This window comes from Orcinus orca, chromosome 1 (genome assembly GCF_937001465.1).
Source record: "Orcinus orca chromosome 1, mOrcOrc1.1, whole genome shotgun sequence".
NCBI lineage: Eukaryota > Metazoa > Chordata > Mammalia > Artiodactyla > Delphinidae > Orcinus > Orcinus orca.
This window is the reverse complement of record NC_064559.1, coordinates 186,518,935-186,542,889: the sequence shown is the minus strand read 5'-3', so window position 1 is coordinate 186,542,889 and position 23,955 is coordinate 186,518,935. Positions and strand designations below refer to the sequence as shown.

The following is a 23,955-nucleotide window of genomic DNA, read 5'->3' as shown; positions in this document are numbered from 1 at the left end:
CCGCTTCGCCCCCACTGGGAGAACCAGCCATATGGGGGCAGCTATGCTCAATCGGACAGGACTCCACTGCAGCCAGTTGGTAGACAGCAGCTGGCCTGGCCCTAGGGAGTTTTAGGTGGGCACTGCTGCGGGGTGAGCCTGGTGCCTGCCAGCTCTCTAGTCAGCACACTGTGGGCTCGGACTTTGATAAATAAGCCAGCCCCCACTGCTGGCAGAGATGCGGCATCCCTAGAACCAATGCTGATGCCCGTCTGACCCCCCAAAGCTGTGGCTGTCCATCACTAGCCGGCCCACCTACCAAGGAGCCCTCCAGTGGCCGCTTGTGGGAACTGCAGCTCCCCCTGCACCCCTTGCCAGCAGTTGGTTGTAAGTTCTGAATCTCACCCCGCCCACAGGAGACCTACCTGATGAAGCACATGTCCAAACACACGGTGGTGGAGCACCTGGTGAGCCATCACTCGCCCCAGAGGACGGAGTCCCCCGGCATCCCGGTGCGAATTTCCCTCATCTGAGCCGACGCAAGGCGCCGCCCCGCCCTGCCCACTGGCAGACACAGACCCAGGCAGCACCAGGCCCCGACTCCCTCCAGGGGCCCTCCAGGAACAGCCGAGCTCTCTCACGACCTTCCTGACCTTCCAGAAAGCCTGGGCCGCAGAAGCCCTGCCCGGTCCAGCTCCGGGGGCGGCCAGGCCAACTGCAAGATTCTGGACTGTTCTGGTGGCATCCAAAGACGATCTCAGAGCACTTTGAACCTCTCTGCTGGGTTTTCCTTTTGTTCCCCACCCTTCACTTGCTTCACTGTTCTTTTTTTTTTTTTTTTTAAGTTTGTTTTGGAAATAACAAAAAAGATATTTATTGGCCAAGAAGTTGGTGCTGCTAAGACCGAGAAATTAAAAGAACCGGACAGATGGACACAGAGAACCAGAGGGCAGCGTGGGACCTTATCTTGCCACGGCCTCAGGTCTTGAGGGGAAGGCTCAAGCCTGGGTTTCTGGACTGCAAAGGGGGCCCCCAGGTGGGAGGGGCAGGAGGCAGCTGGAGTGAGCCGCTTGCCCCTGGGTGCCAGCTCGAGCCTCCAGAGCTGCGCCCTGGGCATCACTGAGCAGAGGGATGTGGCAGCTACCAGGGCTACCCAGTCTTCAGGAGACGAAATGAGAGGGGCCGGGAGGTCCACAGGACCAAAGGGTGCAGTGTTGGCTGGGCTGGGTGCAGGCCCAGGGAAACGGGGTGGGGTGGGCTGGGTAAGACCTGGCACCCCTGCTGCCCTGAAGACCACCCCAGTCTACCTCGATGCTGGCCAAGAAACCTATTGGCTACCTCTCCCACCATCCCAGACTGTGGGCAGGGGGAGGGAGTGGGCCTGGGGCAAGGACCCCCCTCTCCAGAATTTCCTCCAGATGGGGCAGTGCCCAAGGAGGGGTTACTTGTCTTCCCTGCCATGGAGGGGAATCCCCAGCCCAGGTCCTAAGCCCCTGGGCAGGGAAGGGATCCTCGGGGAGGAGGGTCCCGGGAACAGACCCTGCCCTCAGCTCCCACAGACACACCCCAATCTGAAAGCCATGCGTGTCCGTGTATATAGGAACTATGTACAGAGCCCGGAGAAGCCCCCCTACATCCCCTGGGGAAAAAAAAAGAAGAAAACTAGACAGAAACTCATCTATATATTCTGTATCTGGAGTTCCGTTTTGAATATTAACTGTGTTATTTTTATACACTTTTTAAGCCTTAACTCGCCATTGATTTACCAGTTTAACGTCTCCTGGGGTTTCTTTTCCCACGGGGTTCTCTGCCCCGCCCCCACCCCTTTGTTTGACTGGCGTCGTCTGATACTCAGTATTGTAGCTTTTTGTCCGCATGTTACTACCCTGTAAATACGCTGTTATACATACTGTTAACACCCCTTTGCTTTTTTCTATGGGACCTCCAGGCCACCATATTTAGAACTAGTTACCTTATTAAAAAAGAGAAAACAGTCTGTTGGCTTCTCAGTCTGCATCGTGGTGGCAGGGAGGTGAGGGCAGGTGCCCCTCAAGGCTTCAGGAACGAAGTGTGCGTTTTATTGAAGGAAAGGGGTGGGGAGCAAAAAAAAGTCAAACGTGGGGGAAGACACTAAAGGGGGCAAGAAACAAAGGAATTCCAAACCCTCTGCTCTTTGTATTTCTCTGTTGTGAAGAATAAACTGTACCTGCAGCCGGGTGGTGGCGGTGTGTGGCGTGCTCTGTGCGAGGGTGGGGCTGGGGGGCACCTTTCCACTGCTCCTCTCCCCTCCCCCGCCCTCCCCCAAGACTCGGGGAAGAAGGGAAATGCCCCTTCCTGCGTCCATCACTGGCAGCCAAGGACCATGAGGGCTCAGAGGAGTGAGTTCCCAGTGGTGGCTCATGGCTGAGTCACTTTCTCTCCCACGAGGCGGCTAGCACAGGGCCAGCCTTGATAAACTCTGGGGGAGTTCCTGCATCTCCGTCCTAGGCAATCAAAACAGTGACCCCCTTGGGGAAGATGTGTGTGCAGGGGACTTCTTGGTCTCCTCGATCACTGGACTAGCTGGAGGCTGTGAGGCTGGAGCTGCTGCTGCTGCAGGAGCCCGAGGATGAAGCTGAGTCTGAACGAAGCCAGGTGGAGAGCCGGAGACACATCATTGAGCCCTGAAGCTGTCTGGACCCCAGCACCGTCCTGTTACGTGTTAGGGTTGATCTTTCGTTTTCCTCAGAGTCAGTTGCTAAACGTTTACCACAACACCACTGGCTGACTCTCCAATCAGATTCCTCATTCAGTGAGTTAGGAACAAGTTAGGCGATGGTGGGCACCTGAACGGGAAAATCCTGTATGTGTGTGGGGGGGGTGCACGGGGTGCTGTGTTGGGCCAGACACAAGCAGAAGGACAAAGGAGGCAGAAGCGGAGACGGACAGAGGAGACTGAGGGCCAGCCAGTGGCAACCTTAGCTCCTGACTTTGTCTCCATCTTCTGGCCCACTCTAATTTCCTGCTTGTTCTCACATCAGTGAATTTATTTATAAGTTACCGTGTGACATCGGGTAAGTTAATTAACCTCTCTGTGCCCGATTTTCTCATAGGTAAAATGAGGAAAATAATAGTAACCAATTGATAGGGTGCATATGAGGATTAAATGAACCAATAGATATCTAAGGCTTAGAACTGTGCCTGGTACATAGTAAGTACTCAATAAATGTAATTGTTATTATTTGATGTAGCCCTGATGGATCTATGTCCTTTATGATCAAGGAACCCTGACTAGACAGCTGGTGATGTTTGGGAATTTTGGGGGGTGACATCCGAGCTGGCATGGTAGGTGGGATGGCTGGACAGGTGAAGATTTTGCGTGTAGCAGTGACACTCGGGGGACTGGGAGTCTAATTTTCACCGGCTCACCTGGAAGCCCTCGGGAGCTTACCCGGTCCCTGAGGGTCCCAGCGTGGGTGCTGAGGATACTGTTGATTAACAGGGACACTGATGGAAGCAGCGGCAGAAGGAGCTTATCCCCTGTTTTTCCTGCTGCTGCCCTGAGCCTCTCTACACCTGAGCCTGCCCCACCCCCACCCTGGGCCTCTGGGCAAGACAAAGGAGGTCCTCCACTCCATTCTGCTGTTTACCCCTCCCCCTCCTCAGGAAGGTCTCCACCCACAGCATGAGGCTCCCCTAGCCCAGCACCTGGAAACCCCTGACCCGAGCCATCACTTCCTCTTTAAAACAGGAAATGGCTGTCCTTTGGCGACTCCTTTGCTCTCCACGAACTTTTTCTGCAGCATCACAACCCCTGCAAGGAGGGTGATTGGCATCCCCACTTTACATATGAGAAAACTGAGACTCAGCAAGGGTAAGGAACTAGTCCACAGCCACACACAGAGTCAGAAGAGGAGCAGATTTCCATCCAGATCTTACTGGCCTGAGCTCAGGTCTCTGCTGGCCCAGGGCTCAGTGTGTGGCTCTTGGTGAATGATGCAGGCAGTGTAAGGTGGAGGACAGTCTCCCACCAGAGGAAGGGATGTCAGCCTATAGCCATCAAGCAATAACCTGTTCTTAGGCACACCTAGCCTGTTCTTAGCTCTAACCCAGAGTCCAAAGGGTCTTCTGGGTTCTGCTAATCTAGTTTAGTTAGGCAGGAGACACTGGGACCTTGGAACTGCTTGGGAGAGGGGAGATATCTCTTACATTAGCAACAACTGGAAGTGTTTGTAAAAACTGTTACTATGTGAAAACCATCACAGTTGGCTTATAGCCAGAATTGCTGTCCTACCTGAAAATAGTGGAGCCTGTTAAAAATGCAAGGTCTATGAGAACACTACACAAACGGGTCAGAAGACCTGGAGGTAAGTCCCACCCTCTCCGGGCCTCCGTTTTTCAACTGTCAGACAATATCTCAGGGACTTCCAGCAGATAACTTCCCCGTCCCCGCAGCTATTTCCCGGAGGGAACCACCTTTCCTGGAGAGCCTGATGACTTCAGGCTTCTGTTCGGAACGTTGTGTCTTTCCCTATTGAGGATGAAGAGTCTGGACAGCAGCCACGGATGAGGAAATTTATTTCCCAGACACTGTGGCCAAACAGCCATATGGGTCCCATGGCGAGGAAATGTCATTTTTATGGACTTGGATTCTCTAGGAGAAAAGGCCATAGGACACTTGGGAATAATGTATTTTATTATCATATTACTTAAATATGTACAAACTTTGCTGAGGGCGGCGGAGGTGAACCGGATGCCACTGTGTTTCTCTATCTGGGGCTCCTGCCCAGTGGCAGCTCTATTGGACCTGAGGGCCAGTCCTTGCTTTCCAGCTGCTGACCTCACAGACTGACTCACAGATTCTCTGGGTCCTTACGTAGTTATGTTCCCTTTGTGTGCCTCAGTCCCATTAAAAAAAGTGGGGGGATAGGGGGAAGGGGCTAAAACGTCTCTTCGGGGGCCTCCACTGAACTCAGTAAGGTCAGAGGTGACAGGTTTCCAGGCAGCTGGCAGTACCTGGGTCGCTGTGGAAAGTCAGGAAGGCCCACCTCGGGGAGGCGCTCCCCAAAGGCTGGGCCTCCTCCTGCCACCCCGGGCGGTGGGGGGTAGTATTCACGCAGTCTTCCCGCCACCCCCCCACCCCCGCCGTGCCACGCTGCTTCCAGAAGGGCCCCCGCCGGCGTTCGGGCCTCCAGGCCGAGGGCGTCTCTAGCCGCGCAGCAGGTCGTACTCCTTGGGCGCCCAGAGCAGTTGGGGGCGGCGAATCTCGGCCCGGCGGCCGACGTCGGAGCTCCAGCAGAACTCGGGCGACAGCAGCTTGGCGGGCTTGTGCAGCCAGAAGGACTTGTTGAGGTGGCTCTCGTCGTGCCAGCGCGCCTCCAGGCCGCGCGCGCGGTCCCGTCCAGGCCCCGCACGCAGTAGGCCGTCAGCTGCCGCAGAGCCGCCACGCTGCCCCCGAACACGGCCGCGTGGTAGCAGAAGTCGCCCTCGCTCGGGCCCAGCGCGGCGGCCGAGCGCACGTCCCGCTCGAAGGGCAGCAGCCGCCTCCGCCAACGGTAGTGTCAGACGAGCACTGCGCCACCGACTCGGCCAGTGCCTCGGACCCGAAAGTCCCGCTGAAGTGCTGGTCCACGTCCACGCAGCGAAAGAAACGCGCCTCGCGGCCCAGCCGCCCGCCCAGCGCCGCGTGCAGCGCGCGCATGCGCACCATGGACACGTTCTGCCAGCGGCGCCAGCGCGCCACGCGCTCCTCGCGCAGCCGGCGGCCCGGGCCCAGCCGTACGCGGGGCACGGCGGCCAGGCCCTCGGTGAACACGTAGTACACCACGCGCTGGCCCACCATGAAGTGCTGCTCAGCCGTCTCCAGGAAGTGCGCCAGGTACTTCTCCAGGTATCTGTCGGGCGGGGCGGGGCCGTCTTGAGTAAGCCGGGCTTCAGCGCACTCCGCCATCCGCGGAGACGTCGGGCTTCTGAGGCCTCACCTCGTCCGTACTTGTGCCCCTGCAACCCCAGTCCCTGGAACTCCAAAACTGTCCAGCCCCGGAATCGTCCGAGGTGGATTAAAAATAATTACCCATTGTTTGCCACCTCTGCCCAGAGAGGCCCTTTGTTACCCGCTTGAACGCGGCTCTCTCCCTGACCGCTTCGATCAAGAGTCCCGAGGAAGGGATGCTGTGCTGGCCCTTGGGAGGACCGGCTCGTTAGCCTTTGTCTCTTTAGAGCTCTGACCCTTCGCTTAAGAAGTCCCAGAGCTCAGGGCTTCCCTGGTGGCACAGTGGTTAGGAGTCCGCCTGCCAATGCAGGGCACACAGGTTCGAGCCTTGGTCTGGGATGATGCCACATGCCCTGGAGCAACTAAGGCCGTGCGCCACGACTACTGAGCCTGCGCTCTAGAGCCCGTGAGCCGCAACTACTGAGCCCGAGAGCCGCAACTAAACCCCATGCGCCTAGAGCTCGTGCTCTGCAACAAGAGAAGCCACTGCAATGAGAAGCCTGCGCACTGCAACGAATCGCGGCAACTAGAGAAAGCCTGTGGGCAGCAACGAACACCCAGCGCAGCCAAAAATAAATAAAAATAAGTAAATTAAAAAAAAAAGTGTCAGAACTCAGATGCTGCCACGAGCTGAGGGAGACCAGCCTAGCCACGGAGAGAGGTGCCCGCCAGTCATCCACAGGACTTTTGGGAGCAGGGAGGGGCCCCCTGCTGCTGAGCCCTGTCAGAATTCCTGAGCCACAAAATCACGAGCTGTGGTAATAATGGACTGTTTTCAGTCACTGAGTTTGTGGTGATTCCTTACATAGGTAACCGGGACGTTCAGAATACTGGAAACTGTGTACGAACAGGCTTTGGGATCCCAGGCTTCTAAAATAATCGAACTAATGCCTGATATTTTGGAACATTTGTCATGTGGCAGATAGTGTTCAAAGTAACGTGCATTATCTCATTTAATCCTCACCATTATTAGCTCCATCTCTCAGGTGAGGAAACTGAATCTCAAAGAGCTTCAGTAACTTGTGCAAGCAAGCATGCGCATAGCTGGTAAGTGAAAGCCAGGATTTGAACCCAGCTTGGCACTGGAGCCTGTACTTTTACCTGCACTTGCTCTATTCCGGGTGGAACTGTGAGAAACTGGAACCAGAGACCTTGGAAGCCTCAGCATTCCAGGGTGTTGGACTCATAGATCCTTGGAACTCAGGACCTCAGGACCCTGAAATTTCTGGACTCAAGAGACTCTGACCCCTAGGGCTGGTGCAGGAACACCCTACTCAGCATTCAGAGCAGGAGTGGGAGCACCAAGGCCCTGGAGAGGCCAGCAGTCCTGTTTGACCCCAGCCTCTCAGGGGCCCTCCTGGCTTTCTCTCCCTTCTAGAGTGTAAGGGACGGAGTTGGAGGAGCCCTGAGCAGTTGCCTGGGGCACAGGTCCCCAACCCCCCGGGCCGCGGACCAGGCCTCACAGCAGGAGGTGAGCGTCAGGTGAGTGAGCAAAGCTTCATCTGCCTCCATCTCTTGCATTACCACCTGAACCATCCCCTCCCCCCTCCCCCAACCCCTGGTCCGTGGAAAAATCGTCTTCCATGAAGCTGGTCCCTGGTGCCAAAAAGGTTGGTGACCGCTGGTCTGGGGTCTCTGAAGACAGAATTCCTTCCCCAGGCTTTTGGATATCTTTTCCTGGATGCAGAGCTCTCAGTGCCTTCCCAAAGCAGCCTGTTCCATTATTAGAAACTCTTCCTTAAGTTGCCTTGAACTCTACCTCTCTGTACCTTAGGATTGTAGGATCTGATTGCCACTCTAAGCCAGGAGTCCCATTTGCATCACTACTGGAAAGTGAATACCAGTTTGGACACCCTGACATCCATAATGGGGAGATGGGCAGGTCAGCCCCCTGAGGTTTCTTCTCCACCTCCCACTCTGGGTTCCTTGTCCATACCTGGGGGCCCCTTAGTTCCTCGATTGGCCTCCTCTCCTGTCGTGATTCTGTCTTCCCCGCTCCTCAGTCACTTGCCCCCATGGCCTCTCCCTCGACTTGGTCATCATCAGTCTGCCCCCCACCCCAAGTTGCGGCTTCACCCGTCCCACTGTCTGAGCCCCCGTCCTTCCAGCCCACTTCCTGTGATATCACCCCCAACAGTACTTCCTCACTGACTCCTCTGGTCTGCTGACCCTACCACTCTCCGCATCCTCCTTTCTTCACATCCCTCTTTATCCAGCCCAGATTCGCTCCCTCGCAAAAGCCCTCAGCTCCCCAGCCCCTCTTCCGCCTTCAGACTTTCTTGGCGAACCTCCCCCCGCCCGGCCCTTTCTGTGTGCCTGCACCTGAGCCGCTGACCTCCACAGACGCTCCTGCAGCTGGGCCGTCCCCTCTGTTCACCCAGGTCTCACCTCCTCTCACCTGAAAGACGCCATCATTTTCTCACCGCAAACCCAAGCCCTCCAGATGATCAGCCCCAGGCCCTGGGCAGGTTCCTTCTAGGTTGTGATGCTGAGCCCTTGGCTGCCTGGGCTGGGTGGACTCCGGGGAGGAGGGGAAGGGAAAGGATGGTCCTGCCCTCATGCTGGGAGTCTGGGACAAGGGATGCTGTCTTTGCTTCTCGCTTTATCCTGGGATCCTACAGCCCAGGAGAATGGGGTGCTCCACCCCTACATCACGTGCACACCCCCTCCCACTCCCTGCTTGGATAGCACTGCTCCCCTCCCCGGGCCTTACCTGCCTACAGCAAAGACAGTCAGACCAGTGGTGAGGTTCTGTACAGCCTCTTGCTGGGCCACATCTGGGTCAAAGGTGCCATCCCAAATAATGGGGGCCCCCCAGCAGGTACAGGCCAGGACTTCAGGCCAGGCCCTGGCCAGGGCAGGGATGGAGAGAGAGGTCCATTTATCTTCCTGCTTGATGTATGGTCACCGCCACCTCCGCAGTCCTGGGCCCTAGGGACCCACAGTTGGGTCACACCCAGGCCCTACCCCTAGAAATCTCTTCCCAGATCCAGCAGAGTAGGGGGAGATGTGTTACCTGATGGGGCCCCTGGGTAGAGTGCCTAGCCCTGCCAGGGTGGGGGATGTGAGGAGGGCAGGAACACTGGGGCAGAGCTCTGTAGGGTGTGTGGGTGTCCTCGGAATGGGAGAGATGGCAGCTCCTTACCAAGGATGCAGGGGACCTGTGAAGTTGTCTGTCAGCAGGGGCATTCTGGCGAAAGGGCAGATCCCCATGGGGGTGAGGACTCCCAGGTGCCTGTGGGGTGGGAGCATCAGTGAGGGGCATGCTGGCCTGCCCAGGAGCCCTGTCGCTTTGCTCCTTACAAGGAAGGAGAGCCCGCAAGGACGCTTGTGCGGGCCATGACAGGTGCCACTCTCCATCCCTCAAGGAGGCACTTGGAAAGAACCACTTCAACCCTGCCCTGCTGGTCCCATCGCAAGTGCTGAGGGAAGGGGGTTGTACCTGACTACAGGGAGCCCGTGCAGGAGCAGCCCTAAGAGGCCAAGTGAAAATGGATCAGAAGATTCTCTTCCAGGCCCTGGGGGGTGGGGCAGGGGGGTCGGCAACTCATTTCTGCATATATTTTTATACACGCACACATATATATATGAAAAATGAGGTAATTCAGTGTTTCATTTATTTGTTCACTTTAATATGAATGTATTATTCTGTTCACTTGGCACAGACATTCAGAGGTACAAAAGAGTATAGACAGTGCAGTCCTTCCTGTTCCCAGCCACGGCCACCCAGTTCCCCTGCAAGGGGATCGTTTATGCACATACAGGCAAATATAAATATGGTAGCAAATTCTCCCTCCCTTCCCTCTGTCCCTTCCTCTGATTTTCTCCCACAAATGGTAGCACAGTGATACGCTGTTCTCCACCTTGCATTTTCCGCTGACCATTATGTCCTTGAGGTTGTTCCACCTCAGTACGTGACGCGCTTCCTCACCCTTTTTTCCAGCTGCCTGATATGCCATTGACTGGAGGTGGCATCATTTACTTGACCAGGTCCCTTGTGATGAGCATTTAGGTGTATAACATTTTGCTTTTCCTGGCAGCAAACTTGGGGGACAGTAAGTTAGGGGTTGGGGCACTTAGCCTGGGTAGGATTGACCTCGGACAGGGGAGAGTCTGGGAGGGGATGCAGGGAGGTTTGTGGCTTGGTGGCTGGGATTTGAGAGCGTCTGGGGCTTAGGGATGAGTTGCTGGGCTGCCCGGAGGGCCGGCTGCGGTCAGGGACCACGTGTCTATGGCGGCTCCAGTCACAGGGCCTGGTCCCTCCAGCAGAGCTCAGCGACCCCACTGCTGGCTCAGAGGAGGTGGACTTTGGGATTTGTGCATGGTTGCTTGTTTTCCAGAAGGGCTCTACAAGTTGAGAATTTTAATAAGCTCCTCTGGGGGGGTCTCCTCCAACTCTCCTCAGCCCTTCTGGGTGCTGGTGTCTCTAGACAGACAGGACCCATATGGTGAAAGCCTGGCCGCTGGGGCCAGACCCCCAGGTTCGAATCCCAGGCCACCACTTCTTAGCTGTCTGACCTTGGGCAAGGTTCTGGGCCTCTGCATTTTAGTCTCCTTGTCTAGAAATGCAGATAATAAGAATACATACCTTAGAGGGCTGCGATGGATATTGAATTAATACCTACTAAGTGATTAGAACAAGGCCTTGCACACAGTAAAAGGTCAGTAAGCTTTAGCTATTGTTGATTATCATTAGTAGTATTATTCCTAAACAAGCCCTCAGGATTCTCTGCACAGCCTCCCAGCTCCGCTCCCTGCCCTATGAGTCCTTCCAAAATCTGCCTCCTCTGGTCTCTTTCAAGAAGCCTGCCTGATGAGACCCTCCCGCCCCTGCCTTTTCTGCTACCCCACCTCACCGTTTCTCAGCAGGCGTATCCAGTAAATAGCTCAGAGGGGCACCTTGCGGTTGTGTGTGTACGTATCTGCCTGTGCATCTCAGGGTAGACACCCCTTCTGTTCAGCTGGTGAAACCTGGGTGCACTGACCCCTCCCTCTGCCTCGCCCACTGTCAGTCCCCAGGGGTGGGTGGTTGGCTTGCCCTCCTTGATCTCCGCCCCCCTCTGCCCCTCCTATTTCTCCGGCCCCCACAGTGATCCTCCCTGCTCATCCCCCACCAGGACCATTGCAGCAGCGACCTCCCTGCTCCCAGTCACTCCTGACACAGCCCCCAGAGTCAGCTCATAAAATACCACCTGCCTTAACTGTCCATGTCACATGAACAGGGAAATCCTCGAAGGGGAAATGCATTTAGTAGGCAAACATGTGGAAAACTGTTCACCCTCACTAGTAATCAAAGACTTATAGATTAGAACTAGGTGGGATGTTTTGCCTATAAAATGAGCACTTTTTAAAAAGAAAGAAATGAAAATAGCCACACTGGGAGAATACAGCGAGACAGGCACTCTTACACCTGCTGGTGGGATGTAAATTGCTGCAGCTTTTTTGGAAAACTACTTAGTTGTGGGCATTGAAGCTTTCAATAGTCATCCCCTTTAATCCAATCACTGCAACTTCTGGGAATCTGTTCAAAGGAGATCATCTTCAGCATGGGAAAAGTTTATGCATCGAGATGTTCACTAGCTTCTGCTCATTCATGCGTTCAGCCTGTACTTATTGGTCACAAGCTCAGAATCAAGCACTGTGCTAGGTCAAGGATTCAGAGGTGAGCGAGACACGGACCTTGTCTTTAAGGGAGCCGGGTCAGGAAGATATGGGTGGCCAGGAAGGGAGGGGAATGGGGTCACATGACAGACTGCAAACAGATGAATGGAACACAGCACAGCAAGGCTGTGATTAGTGTAAACACAAGATACCATTATCTTGCAAATGGCAAGATACCATTGGGGAGAAGTCAGGGAGGCTTCCTGGAGGAGGTGACCCTTAAGCTAGGACCTGAAGAACTAAAAGTTATCCACACAAAGAAGGCAGTGGGGCTTCCCTGGTGGCACAGTGGTTGAGAATCCGCCTGCCGACGCAAAAAAAGAAAGCAGTGGAGGGGAAAGGGAGGTCCATGAAAAAGAAACAGCAGTGTGTAAAAGTGACGAGGTGAGAGTGCTTGGAAAATACGGGGAACTGCAGGCCTGCCGCAGGGGCGGGGTATAGGGTGTGGATAGGAAGTGATAAGAGTTGAGGCTGGAGATAAGCCTGAGCCAGGTAACCCAGGGCCCACATTCCAGGATAAGGGGTTTGGACTTCATCTTGAAGGCCGTGGGGAGCCCTGAAAGCTCTTTCCTTCAGGGAGTGATGCTGTCACATTTTTACTTGGAAGATACTCCAGCTGAACTGTTGAGCCTGGACGTGGGGCAGGGACCAGGTGGAGGCAGGAAGACAGGTGAGTGTTGGCAGTGGGTTGGGGAGGAGTAGGTGATGACTGGCTGTCAAGGAGGTTGATGGGCAGGACTTGGTCACTGATGAGAGGGACAGGGCTGGGGGACCAGGAAAGGAGATGGTGGCTGATAGTCCGGTTGGGGGTAAGAAGCTGGACCTCAGAAGGCAGGCAGGCAGGCAGGCTTGGGAGAGAGTTCTGGGATTCACCAGGAGGGCAGGGACGCTGTGGAAGAGGGAGAGAGCAGAGGAAGGAGAGCCAGGGCCCAGGCACCCACCGAGGACACGGTTGGGGACGGGCAGGGGACTGAGTGAGCAGAGGAGGCAGTGGAGGCTGGGGTGGTGGTGGTGGAAGCGGCTCTTTCCGGAAGTTTGGCTGTAAAAGGAAAGGGAGAGGATGGTAACTGGAGGAGCTGAGGGCTTGGGATTGATGGAGGTGCGTGTGTTTCTTTCACACAGGGAGACTTGAGTTTGGTTGAACGTGGGCTGGAGGGCACCAGTGGAGAAGGCATTGTGCTGCCTTCTCAGATACAACTGAAAAAGGCCCCAGCGTCCAGCCGAAGGGACTGGCTAAATAAACTTTTTATGAAGAGTCTGCAGTCACATGGAAAAAACTTGCACAAGAACCGTGAATGAAGAAAGCAGGATCTAAAATTGATGGGCACTGTGGTTACAATCTAGCAAGGAAAACATGCCCGAGCAAATAAGACTGGAAGGAAAAACTTAAGTGACTGTAATAAGTTACGGGAGGGTTTTTTCCCTTTATTTGTGCCCCCAGTTGTCCGTAATGTGCTTTTATTGCTTTTTTAATGAAGGAAAAATACAGAGTTAGCCATTTAGGAAAAACAAGTGTTTCTAAGCCTTTCTAGTGACTGCAAGGTGAAGTCCACCTCTCTTAGCCCTGCCTGAGGAGCCTGCAAAATCATTTCAAGCACTCACACCAGACCCAACTTTCCCACCTCTAGAAACGGAGACTTCACAGTGGGCAGGTCAAGGATGCTCTCCTAGCATTGCTGGAAAAAGCAAATGGAGATAAACAACCCCCCTGTTCGTCCTTAGGGAGTTGGATGAATGAATTATGCATTTCTATACAATGGAAAGCAACGTGGCCACTGAAAAGGATGAGGTAGATTTATATGTGCTCTCGGGAAAAGAGGGCCTAAAGAATCAAGTGGAAGAGGAAGTAACAACTGTACATAGAGGCTGGCTGCGCTCCTGTGAGGGGGGAAGCCCCTATAGCTGTGTACCTGTGCATTTACAGACGTGTTTCTATGTCGTTTTATAAAAACGTAGGAAAGAATCTGGAACAGCATTGCGCAATAGAAATATAATGTGAGCCAGGAACGTAAATTAAAATTTTCTAGTAGTAGCCATGTTAAGAAAGTGAAAAGAAACAACCGAAATTTTTAGTATTTTATTTTAACCTAATAGATCATTTCAATATGTAACCCCAAATATCATTTCAATATGTAATCGATATAAATATTATTGAGATATTTTACAGTCGCTCCTGGAAGCGAGACTGCCCCCCCGGAGGGATGGCATGGGAGGTGCCAGGGGCAGGAGAAGGCTGCAGCGGAGCTCTCTCTGCCCTCCCTGCCATCTGACCCTCTTAGCCGGCCCCTCACAACTAGGGCAGCCATGCAGAGTTGTCCCCAAGTGGTCCAGGTGGGCTCCAGCTGTCAGTCCTGGGAGGGTGCTGACACCCAGGCCTGCAACAGGCTCCTGCCGCCCCCTCCCATGGCCCAGCCAGGGAGCCCCTAGTCCACAGAGGCACCTGCCTGACCCATTCCTTCCAGGTCCTTGCTCTGATATTTTCAAAAGGGTCCCCTCCCCTCCACCCCGCTTCCACCTGCAGAAGGTGGTCCCACAAGGTGGCCTCATGCCCTGCTCCTGTACTCTCCTTGCTTTCAGGAAGAGGTTGAAGATCAGTCATTAGTTCCTAAGTGGGAACAAGTTTGCAATCCTGGACAGTCACTCCCAGTTGGAATAGAGGGCTCACAGTTGCAGCGGAAGGTGCGCCCCAAAGTCTGTTCTCTGCTCACCGAGGGGGCTCAGAGTTTAGGGCAGCAGGAGGAGTCGCCGAGCTCTTCACGGGCACGAGATCTCCCAGGATGCAGCCTCCCCCCACCCCACCACCCATTCCTTGGACCGTCTCTACCCCTTGGGCGCTGTCCTCCAGTCACCTTCTCCCAGGACCTATATGGCTCAGCTGGTTCTCAGCAGGCCAGCCTTGGTGCCTCCTCCTTGACTGTTCTGGCCACCAGGCTGGACTCCTTTCGGGACAGCTGTCCCGCCTCATCTTCCCCCTGATACTGGCAGCGTCCCCCCCTCACCTGAGTCCTTGCCATGACAGGAAGCTGGTGGGACAGCCTGCCAAGAACCTTCTCAGCTCAGAGCCGGGGAAGAAATGACCCATTCTTGGTGACTGGGGCCAAGCAGTTCCAGGCCATCTGCCAGAAACCACAGCCACAGGAGCAAGCAGGGATGAACTACCCGGAGAGGAGCCCCCTGGGGTCAATCACCTGGAAGAGGGTGGATGGAAGGCCAGCTCTGGTTGGCCAGAGGTGCTGAGACATTCTGTACTGACTCTTCCTCCCCAGGGCTCCTCGTGCCCCTCTTCAGTGTCGTGGTCCTCGCGCCAGACTGTGGTGTTTGCCACCCAGGGAGAACCTTGTTCTGCGCGGACCTTCAGCCAGATCTCAAGGGCGCCGGTCACCTGAGTGTGACCTTGGACAGTTCACCTTGAGGAGCCCTTGATCTCTTCAGTAAAACAGGTACGTACACCAGTCACCCAGGACAGGGTAAGAGCCACCCAAGGCAGTTACATGGAAAAGTTCTGGAAAGCTTGCACTAGGCAGGGTTTTTTTAAAGTGCAGGTTATGATCTATTAGTGGGCCATGAAATCAATCTTATGGATCATGACTGAGATTTTAAAAATATGAACAGGAAGGGAATTGAAAATATCAGAATGTATTGTACATCAGGGTAGGTATTGTTTTGTGATTGTTTTGTTTCAGTTATATATATTCAAGTACATACATGAGGGTGGGAAAACTTTTTTAAACTGTCGGTCATGATCAAGAAAGTTTTGCAAAATTCTGTGTAAGGTGTAAATCTCAGGAGCAAACGCGTGTTGAAGGAGGCAGCCTTCAAACTGGGGCCTTTCACCCCAAGTGAAGAAACGGCACTGATACTCACCTGTGTCAGTCAGCCCTGCAAATCCACCGTATCCTCTTTCAGGGCTTTTAGTTCCCTTCTCCACCACACACATAAGGACAAACTCAGTTTGGGCCCGACGTTGTCCTCCAGTAAGGGAAAGTGGAGGTCCAGCGTGGACTCGCTGAGCTGCACAGGCCACGGTGGGCCGGCCCGCCTGGCCTGGAGAGGGGAGGGCAGCGCAGGGGGCTCCCGAGGCGCCCTCTCCACCAGGCACCTTCCCCGACTTCCCCGAGGTTCTGAGGTCCTTGCCCCCTGCCACTCCCCCTCGGCCCAGGGTCCTGCACTGGCCTCTGTCCTGTCGCCATTCCCGACCTCCGGGACCACCAGACTTTCCAGTCCTGGCTCCACCCTCTGGGTCGGCCACTAACCAGTTTTGTTTCTCCTCTTCCTCCGGGTAGTGGCTACATTTTAAAAGGCCTTCCAGAGAGTTCTCATCCAGATATGGGTACTGGCTCTTAAAAGGTCCCTGCTTATCTCCCCGGGCCCTGCCAATCTCCCCGGGCCCTGCCATTACAGCATGTCACAGACTGAATGAACGGTGAGCGGTCTGCGCCTGGAAGGCCCTTCTCCTTTATTCGAGGCTTAGGCGTCACCTCCTTGAGGCAGAGACTCTCCTAATAGTTTGCTATTGCAGCATCCAGAAAGCGCTGAGGGGTCGAGTGAGCCAAAGCCACCCCAAGGGCAGTTCTGGACGCGGCGCTGCAGCCAGCTACCACAGGTGTCTGCGGCGGAGGGAAGGGTCTGGGCTCTGCCTCAGGTGTGCCAGATATCCCTGGCCCAACAGCATTGTGTCTCCCTGGTGGCAGTGCTGGGTAGGGGGGCTCAGAGTTGAAGGGGCCCTGGACCTCGCACTCCAGGGGACACCCATGTGAAGAACAGAGGTGGGATCTGCTTTTCTCATGTGGACTGGGACCAAGGGCACCCTCAAAGGACCCAGCCCCAGCGAAGCGTGGAGGATGTGCTATCCAGTTAAGGTGGTCGTCCCTCCCCCAACCCAGGGACCCACCCCTCTCCTGACAGATGAAAAGTAGCTATTCAGGACCACAGAAAGGCATCCCCAGGGGAGAAAGGCACAGAAGGAACAGATTTTATGGATTTATTTTTAAAAAACAAAAAGGTTAAAAAAGTCCTTCATTTCCAACCCTGCCTGGGGGTGTGAGTGGGGAATAGAACAAGCTCAGAAGGGCACCCACCCTTCCCCCAGGGAGAGTCCCACTCCCCCCAGGAGTCTGCAGAGGCCCGGGCAAGTCAGAGGCAGGCCCTCGCCCTTCCTGCCCCGCCTCCTCCACGGGCAGCTCAGACCACTGCCAGCAAGTTCCAGAGGCAGAGAAGCGTGGGACCCGAGGCCGAAGGCTGCCTTCTTCACCTCAGCGGTGGTCACTCCAGCTCTTCTGCCCTTGGATGTTCCCAGGGCCCCACCGCTGGGCTCCCAGGGCGGGCGGGCGGGCAGACGTGGAGTCGCGGCCCGGCCCAGCCCACAAGCAGCTTCCTCAGTGCCGCCTGTGACACAGCAGGGCAGTCAGGGGGACGTCACAGTGCGGGAAGGGGCTGCGGAGACACCTCGGCCATCTGGAAAGGAAAATCTCCCACTACTCTTCATCGCTTTCTGATCGTGCCTCTCTGCACTGAGGCGGCCCTTCTTTCCTATTCCCCATCCTGAGGCTGAGTGGAGTCCAGGACAAAGCACTAAGTGGCTGTTTGCTACAAAACACCTGGAGATACCAGAGGGTGGCTCTCGGCCTGTCAGTCCAGGCTCCCACACGGTCACACAGTCACACACACAGCGTTAAGGCGTCTGTGCCAGCAGGCGTGGCCAAACTGGGCCCAGCTTCTCTCCCTCCACCTGTAGAGGGTGAGGGGGGAGAACCCTTCTGGCTGCTTCAGAAACAGGCTGCAGTGGGAGAAGCTGGCAGCGGGAAGAGTTAGCTGGGCCCGAAGAAAGAAGTGGAGGAAGGCAGGCAAGGGCTTCCGAGGCCTCTAGGCAGGCCTGACGGCTGCCCTTGGAAGTGACCCAACTCAGGTTGGGAGCCCTGACCATATACCCCCTGGAAAATGGGGGACACAGGGAGGGGAAGAGAGCGGGGCTAGCGTAGTGGGACTTCGGAGGAAGCAGTGCTATCAATATGTACAAGCATAAAGCCCCATCTTCCACGCCGCCCGCCTCTCCGCCCCTCCCACAGAAAGGCCCCTGAGAGCCAGAGGAGGGCCCCCAGGAGTGTCCGCTGGCTCTGCTCAGTCGGGAGGAGGAGCCCGGGGCCCGGCCAGCCCTAGGAGTCCTTGAGCATGCTGATGCGCGCGTAGATCTTGAGGGCGGGCCCCAGCTTGATGTTCATGGCGCTCATCAGGTGGTCCTCCTTGAGCAGCAGCAGAGCTTGCCCGTCGATTTCCTGGGCACGGAATTCCTCTGCTATCTCCTGGCAGCCTGAGGGGACATGACCAAAGACAGTATCAATGAGAGCTACCAGCGGTCACGCTTGGCAGTCACTGCCTTCAGATGCATCATCTCACTTGATCCTCGTGACCACACCTCGAGGAAGGTGTTGCTGTTCTTATTCTACAGCTTGAGAGAGGCTGAGTGACTTACCCAAGGTAGCCAGACTCTAAGGTGGTCCTGTGACCCGACACCTCCTTGTTCAACCCCCCCCACCCCCCGCCAGTGAACTGGGCTGACCCCGGAGATCAGTACAGGGTTGTGGAAGTGACAGCATGGGATTTCCCAGGCTGGATCACAAAGGGCGTGGCAGCCTCACCTTGGTCTTCTGGATAGTTTATTTTGGAACATGCCAACCACCGTGTCGTGAGGACACTCAAGCAGCCCTCTGGAGAAGCCCACTTGGAGAGGAACTGAGGCCTCTTGCCCAGAGCCAGCTCCCCCTTGCCATGTGAGCGCAGCACCTTGGAAGGGGGTCCTCCAGCTCCAAGCCCTCAGAAACTGCAGCTCTGGCTGCTGTCGTGACTGAGCCCTTGAAAGATACTCCGCGCCAGAAGCGCCCAGCTAAGCCACTCCACAGAACTCTCGAGGTAAGAAGGGATTACTGTTTGAAGCCACTAGTCTTGGAGTAATCTGTTTCACAGCAGTAGGTAACCAGTGCAGATCTGGGTACTTGGAGAATGGGTGCTGCCATCACCACACCTTCACCACGTGGGCGTGGCCTTGGACTTGGCAGCGGGCCGGAGCTGGAGGGACTTTGAGGAGAGCGGCAGTGAAGGTCTAAGGTTCCCTGAGAGACGGGAGTGAGAAGCTGATGGTCTTGGAGGAAACTGCTGGAGAGGCTTAAAGGAACGTGAGGAAACTTGCTGGAAATTGGAAGAAAAGGGATCCTTGTTATGAAATAGTAGAAAATTTAGCAACACTGTTGCTGGTGGTAACCCCGTGAGCATGAGACGCCTACTGAAAGTTGCTTGGGCTCAGGAGACCTCAGGCAGACCGCTGCAGGTGCCACCTGGCCTCCCACCATGGCCGTGGGAAATGCGAGGAGGGACGAGGTCGAGGAAAACGAGAACAGGAAGGAGCCTGGATTTGCTGATTTTGAAACTCCTAAGCCTCTCCAGATGGCAAATGATGCTAAAATTAAGAAATGGTTTCTAGGCAAAGACCAAATCCAGGACACAGTCAAAAAGACACAGTCTAAAGACGAAACTGCGGGGGTGACTTAAATCTTTTGTTAAGACCGCAGAAAGCTCTAAGGTGCCGCCTCAGAGAACTGTTGGATCAAACGCTCTCTCAGGATTTTATGGGCGTGCCTCACAGAGCCTCTCCATTCAACGGCCCAGCTCCTCAGACTGTTAAGGGCACTGTCCCTCAGCTTCAGAAGAAACCTAATGTGGAGTAAAGGCTTGTCTTGAAGACATTGTTGGATAACATTCATAAAAAGCCCACAAAGAGTAAGAGAGAATCGTCTGGCAGAAACACTGCTCACATGGACGGAAAGGATCAGAGGTAATGTGAAATAAAAGCAGCAGGAAGTAGGCTGAGAAAACAACTCCACAGGCTGCCTTTCATGGGAAAGGAAGGATGACTCAGGGTGGAACCAAGAGCGAAAGAGAATCACCCCGGGCTTTGAGTCCTAACCAAGGAAATGCCAACACATGCCCTGGTATGGACTGGTGACTCCTGTAGCCTCCTGTGTTCTCCCTTCTTGAACGGGGCATCCTGAATGGGCATGTCTACCGTGGTTACCCGATGCCCATCCCACCATATCCTAGGTTTGTGGAGGGAAGTGGATAACCCGTTCCTCGTTCCCAGGTCTGCAGATTGAGAGGAATCATCCCTGAGGAGCTGGACCCAGTGAGCCTCATCCGTGCCTGGACCTGTGTTAGATGCTGAGATCCTGGACCTCAAACCTCCGCTGTAATGGGATGAGACTTGTGGGGCCTCGGGTAGGGGTGAGGGTATTTTGCATGAGGGAGGAACATGAATCACTGGGGTGAACTATGGGAGTAGCCGGCCTCCAAGTAGCTCCCAATAATCCTTGCTTCCCTTTCATGCTTTCATGAGTCCCTCACAATGAATGGGGTGACCTGTGTGGTCAGCAAGATATTGTTGAAGTGACAGAATGTGATTTCTGAGGCTAGATCGTAAAGGGCATGGTGGGTGGCTTCCACCTTGCTCTCTTGGATCACCCCCTGGGGGGACAACTGGCTGCCACGTCACGAGAACACTCAAGCGTGAGCGTTCTGAAGAGACCCGTGGGAGAGTGACCGAGGCCTCCTGCCAGCAGCCACACGCTCCCTGGGAAGCGTGTGAGTGAGGCACCCTGGCAGATCTGACAGCCCCAGGTGACCCTTCACATGGCCTTGGCTGGCCTTGGCCGACATCCTCATCGCAACCTCCTAAGAATCCCTGTGGCAGAACTGCCCACCTAAACCACTCCTGAATTCCTTATCCACATGACCTGTGCCATAACAAATCTGGGGATGCAGCAATAGATAATACGCTGGGTTAAGCGGCAGAGCCAGGATTTGAGCCCAGTTCTGTTTAACTTCGAAGCCTGCTCTTAACCACTATATCCCACTTTGGTCTCTGAGTGAACGGGCTTATGGTCACCACTGCCGACCTGGTCAGTGGCTGGGTGAGACTGGCAGAAGAAACAGTGGAGAAGCTCTGGTCCCGACGAGTGCAGCCGTGCAGATGGGAGGTCCTTCAAGGTTCATTTCTAGATCCTACCTTCGAGACCACCGGCACTGCGCACCCAGGGTCACGTGCAGCTACCGGCTCCTTTACATGCTTGCGTGTCTCTGCTTAGGCTGCTCCCTGATGCCGTCTCTCCATCCGGCACAGGCACAGGCCTGCTTGTCCACTGTCACTCAGTGTAAACGTTCTTCGTTCTAACGTTCTCCTTGACCAATTTCCTCCACTCCCACTTGACGCGCCTCCCAACTCATCCCGGAGACACACAGGGTTGGTCACGTCATCACCTTCACACAGGCCCCTCACCGAGCCCACAGATACGGCAGATTACAGCCACGGAACATTACAGTCGGCGCTCCATGCTAGAATGTGAGCTCTTACCGGCAGGCACCTCCTCCTACTCATCTCTGCCCCCCACCCCGCACCCCGTTCCTGAACCCAAGCCTCTCCTTGAACTGCCCGGTCTCTCCTGGTGGCGGCAGGTGAGGTCTCTCACACCCTTGCTTTCCTTGCTACTCCAGGCAGGCGTGGAACTTCCAAGGACCTTACCTGGCAGAGAGCGGATGAATTCGTAGACATCTTCCACATTCCATTTGGTGGGCTCGCTTGGCAGGAAGTGGTGCCCCATGCCCACCAGGTCCCGCATGTGCACGTCAGGGAGCTCCAGGTCCCGCTGGCCTTGTCGCCGGCGGGAGGTGGATGAGCTGGCTGAGATGGGTGACAGGGGCTCCTCGTAGCTTGAGTTGTCGGAGCAACGGCTGGAGTCTTCCTGGCTGTGTGTTAGCTGCAGTGCGGCAGCAACTGAGAGGGGTACAGTGCCTGCTGGCTGGGAGCACAGAGAAACGGTTTTCTTCAGGATGGGGGCATAAAGCACCTCTAACAGAGCGCTGGGCAAAGGCAGGTATATTCTCCCTTTTCTACGTGGTCTGCTACTATGTATCTGAATTCGAGATCAAAAAGCATCTTTTGCCACGTCCCCTCTCTGATCCTAAGCAGAGTCAGTGCCAGTACTGGAGCATGTACCACACTATGCTGCAATGATCTGATTCTACGTCTATCCTTTCTTCTAGATGTGGGGTTTTTAACCAGGGCTCTGTGGGTTTAGGGGGATGGTCTGTAAACCACCTGAAATAGCATGTAAATTTTCTTGTGTGTGTCTATGTTGGGCTGTAGCTTTCATCAGATTCTTAAAGAGGTTTATGACCAAAACAATAACAATAAACAGCAAAATACACATAAGGTCTGAAGCATCATACTAGGCTCTGAGTTCCTGGAGCACAACTTAAGAGATTTAGTGCCTAACAGGTCCTGACGTACAGCCAGTGCTAAAACATACTTAATGAACAAATACCCACGTTCCTGGTAGAGACCTTCAAGGACTCAGTGCTCTGATGTTCAGAGAGGCAACAAGGAGGGGAAGTAAAGGGTGTCGGCTGCCTCTCACCTAGCCCTCCTCGGAAGGCAGGTGCTACCTGGGACAGCCTGTCTCTTCAGGCAGGGGAGCCCCGGAAGTCAAGGATGGAGGCAAACTGGAAGAAAGGGGCGAAGTCGGGGCAAGGTCACGGAGGAGGGAAAGTTGAAGCACCCATGGGTCTAAATGAAGGGACCTATGAAGGGACACGGGGAGACGGCTTGACCTGACAGATCATGAGAGATGAGAACGTGACGCAGCACTGATGCCAGCAGCGGAAAAGGACGGCGGGCGTCCCGGGTCGTGTTAGGAAGGGAGTTGGTGGGGACCCGAGAGCACGAGCTGCAGGCTCCGCCAGCCTCTCACCTGCTTCTTGGTATCCTTGCTAAGTGTTGGCAGACTGGCTTTGCTGGCCCGACGGCGGTTGTGGGTTGTGGCTCCCGCCTTCTGCAGCTTGCTCCGGTCCGAGTGGAAGAGGCCCACTCGTTTGGTGCATCCCACATTGTACCTGCCAGAGCCGGGGAACAAGGGCGGTCAGGGCAGTCGCAGGGCGAATGGCCCAGGAGGAGGAAGAGCAGCCAAGATACTTGGCAAAATCTGCGTCTGCCTCCTCGTCCCAGTCCTAAGTCCATCACTCAGTACTAGCTGTGTGGATCTGGGCAAGTCACTTAGCCCCTCAGTTTCCTTATCTAGCGCTGGGGAGGAGACCACTCACTTTCTGTAACCGGTCTGGCAATAACATAAGCTAACGTGTGCAAAGTGCCTGGCACAACTCGGATCACGGTAAGAACTCAGGGCTGCCACATTCCACTCCACGTATCACCGGGGCCGGGAAACTAGTGTCCTCCGTCCTGACGGAGGACAGCTTGGCAGAGGTGCGGGAGGCCCTCCAGCGCAGCCTGTGGGGAGGGAGGGCTGCAGACAGCCCTACTCCAGCTGGTGTGCAGGGCGTCTCTGCCTGGGGCCTAGAGAGCTCCTCTCTTCTGGGGGCTCAGGCCTCTTCCCTCTCGGCACAAGGATCACTCCGGGCTTAGAGTCAGCAAGTCTAGATCCCCAGCTCGAAGGCTTTAGGCGCAATTACTTCTCCTTGTGCCTCAGTTTCCTAACATGTATAAAGGGCACGATAGCAATACCTGCCCCACAGTATTACTTTGAAGATCAGATGACATGATGCATATTAACACCCAGCACAGAGACTCACACACAGCCGGTCCACAGTAAACAACGTCGGTGTTTACTGTGATCATCTGTCTTCTAAGCTGCGCAAACGCTCACAAAGGAAACGTCTGTAGCCAGCGCAGTGGCTCTGGGCAAAGCTTCCGGTGGAGGCTTCGGTAAACCCTAAGGAGATGGGAGCTGCCAAGGGCGGGTGCCAGTGGGACCCAGGAGGGCCCGACAAGCTACATGCTGCTTCCTTCCCTTGGACCCTTGCCGCCTGCCCTGCTCTGCTCATGGGAGTTCTTTGGTGAACGAGTGACGGGATGCTGCTTCCAGGCAGGTCACGGAAATAAGGAGCTGGGTACCAAGGCGCAATCCCAAGAAAAGGGAAGGGGCTGAGGCTCTCACCTTTTTGCACAAGCCATGGAGCAGAAGCGCTTGGAACGCTTGAACTTGTAGGCAAAGTCCACCCGGCCACAGAGCTCACACTTGAGTTTAAGGGGAGTACCCTCCTCTTTGGATTCTGAAAAGCATGAAAATCGGTAAGCGCGGACAAGTAGTCGTCCCCACAGGACTGCCCACAGCCCCATCCCGGGCCACTCTGCTCTGTCCTGCCTGCAGCAGCGGCTTGGAGAGTGCCAAACTGCTTTGTCGCTATTTTTGGAAGGGCTGTGGTTTCACCCCTGGAAAGTATCCGAAGGTGTCCAAAGATGGCCCCTGGACACCCGGCAGTTTCTGCTTCTAAGGACTATGAGACAA

At 55.1% G+C, this 23,955-nt stretch overlaps 3 protein-coding genes and 1 pseudogene across 15 annotated transcripts in view; 2 read left to right on the top strand and 2 right to left on the bottom strand.

Annotated features, from left to right (window-relative positions):
• Positions 1-2,196, top strand: part of ZNF362 (zinc finger protein 362) — a 37,401-nt gene extending 35,205 nt beyond the window's left edge. For all 10 annotated transcript variants that reach the window (XM_033422224.2, XM_033422226.2, XM_033422228.2 and 7 more), the window contains one exon: positions 396-2,196. In XM_033422224.2, the coding sequence (XP_033278115.1) occupies positions 396-512 (117 nt within the window). In that variant the 3' untranslated portion in view covers positions 513-2,196. The remainder of the gene's footprint in view (positions 1-395) is intronic.
• LOC117200114 (uncharacterized) lies at positions 908-2,196 on the top strand (annotated as a pseudogene).
• Positions 2,197-5,140: 2,944 nt separating this feature from the next.
• On the bottom strand, positions 5,141-16,007 carry A3GALT2 (alpha 1,3-galactosyltransferase 2). Its single transcript, XM_004266730.2, is given in 7 exon segments — positions 5,141-5,357; positions 5,360-5,521; positions 5,524-5,852; positions 8,664-8,798; positions 9,096-9,185; positions 9,393-9,468; positions 15,476-16,007. Coding segments are annotated over 7 exon segments (1,515 nt in total). The 3' UTR covers positions 5,141-5,166.
• Positions 16,008-16,578: 571 nt separating this feature from the next.
• Positions 16,579-23,955, bottom strand: part of PHC2 (polyhomeotic homolog 2) — a 102,524-nt gene continuing 95,147 nt past the window's right edge. For all 4 annotated transcript variants that reach the window (XM_049706031.1, XM_004266492.4, XM_049706032.1 and 1 more), the window contains 4 exons: positions 23,605-23,719; positions 22,405-22,546; positions 21,177-21,453; positions 16,579-17,918 (listed from right to left, as the gene is read on the bottom strand). In XM_049706031.1, coding sequence (XP_049561988.1) covers positions 17,764-17,918; positions 21,177-21,453; positions 22,405-22,546; positions 23,605-23,719 — 689 coding nt within the window. In that variant the 3' untranslated portion in view covers positions 16,579-17,763. The remainder of the gene's footprint in view (positions 17,919-21,176; positions 21,454-22,404; positions 22,547-23,604; positions 23,720-23,955) is intronic.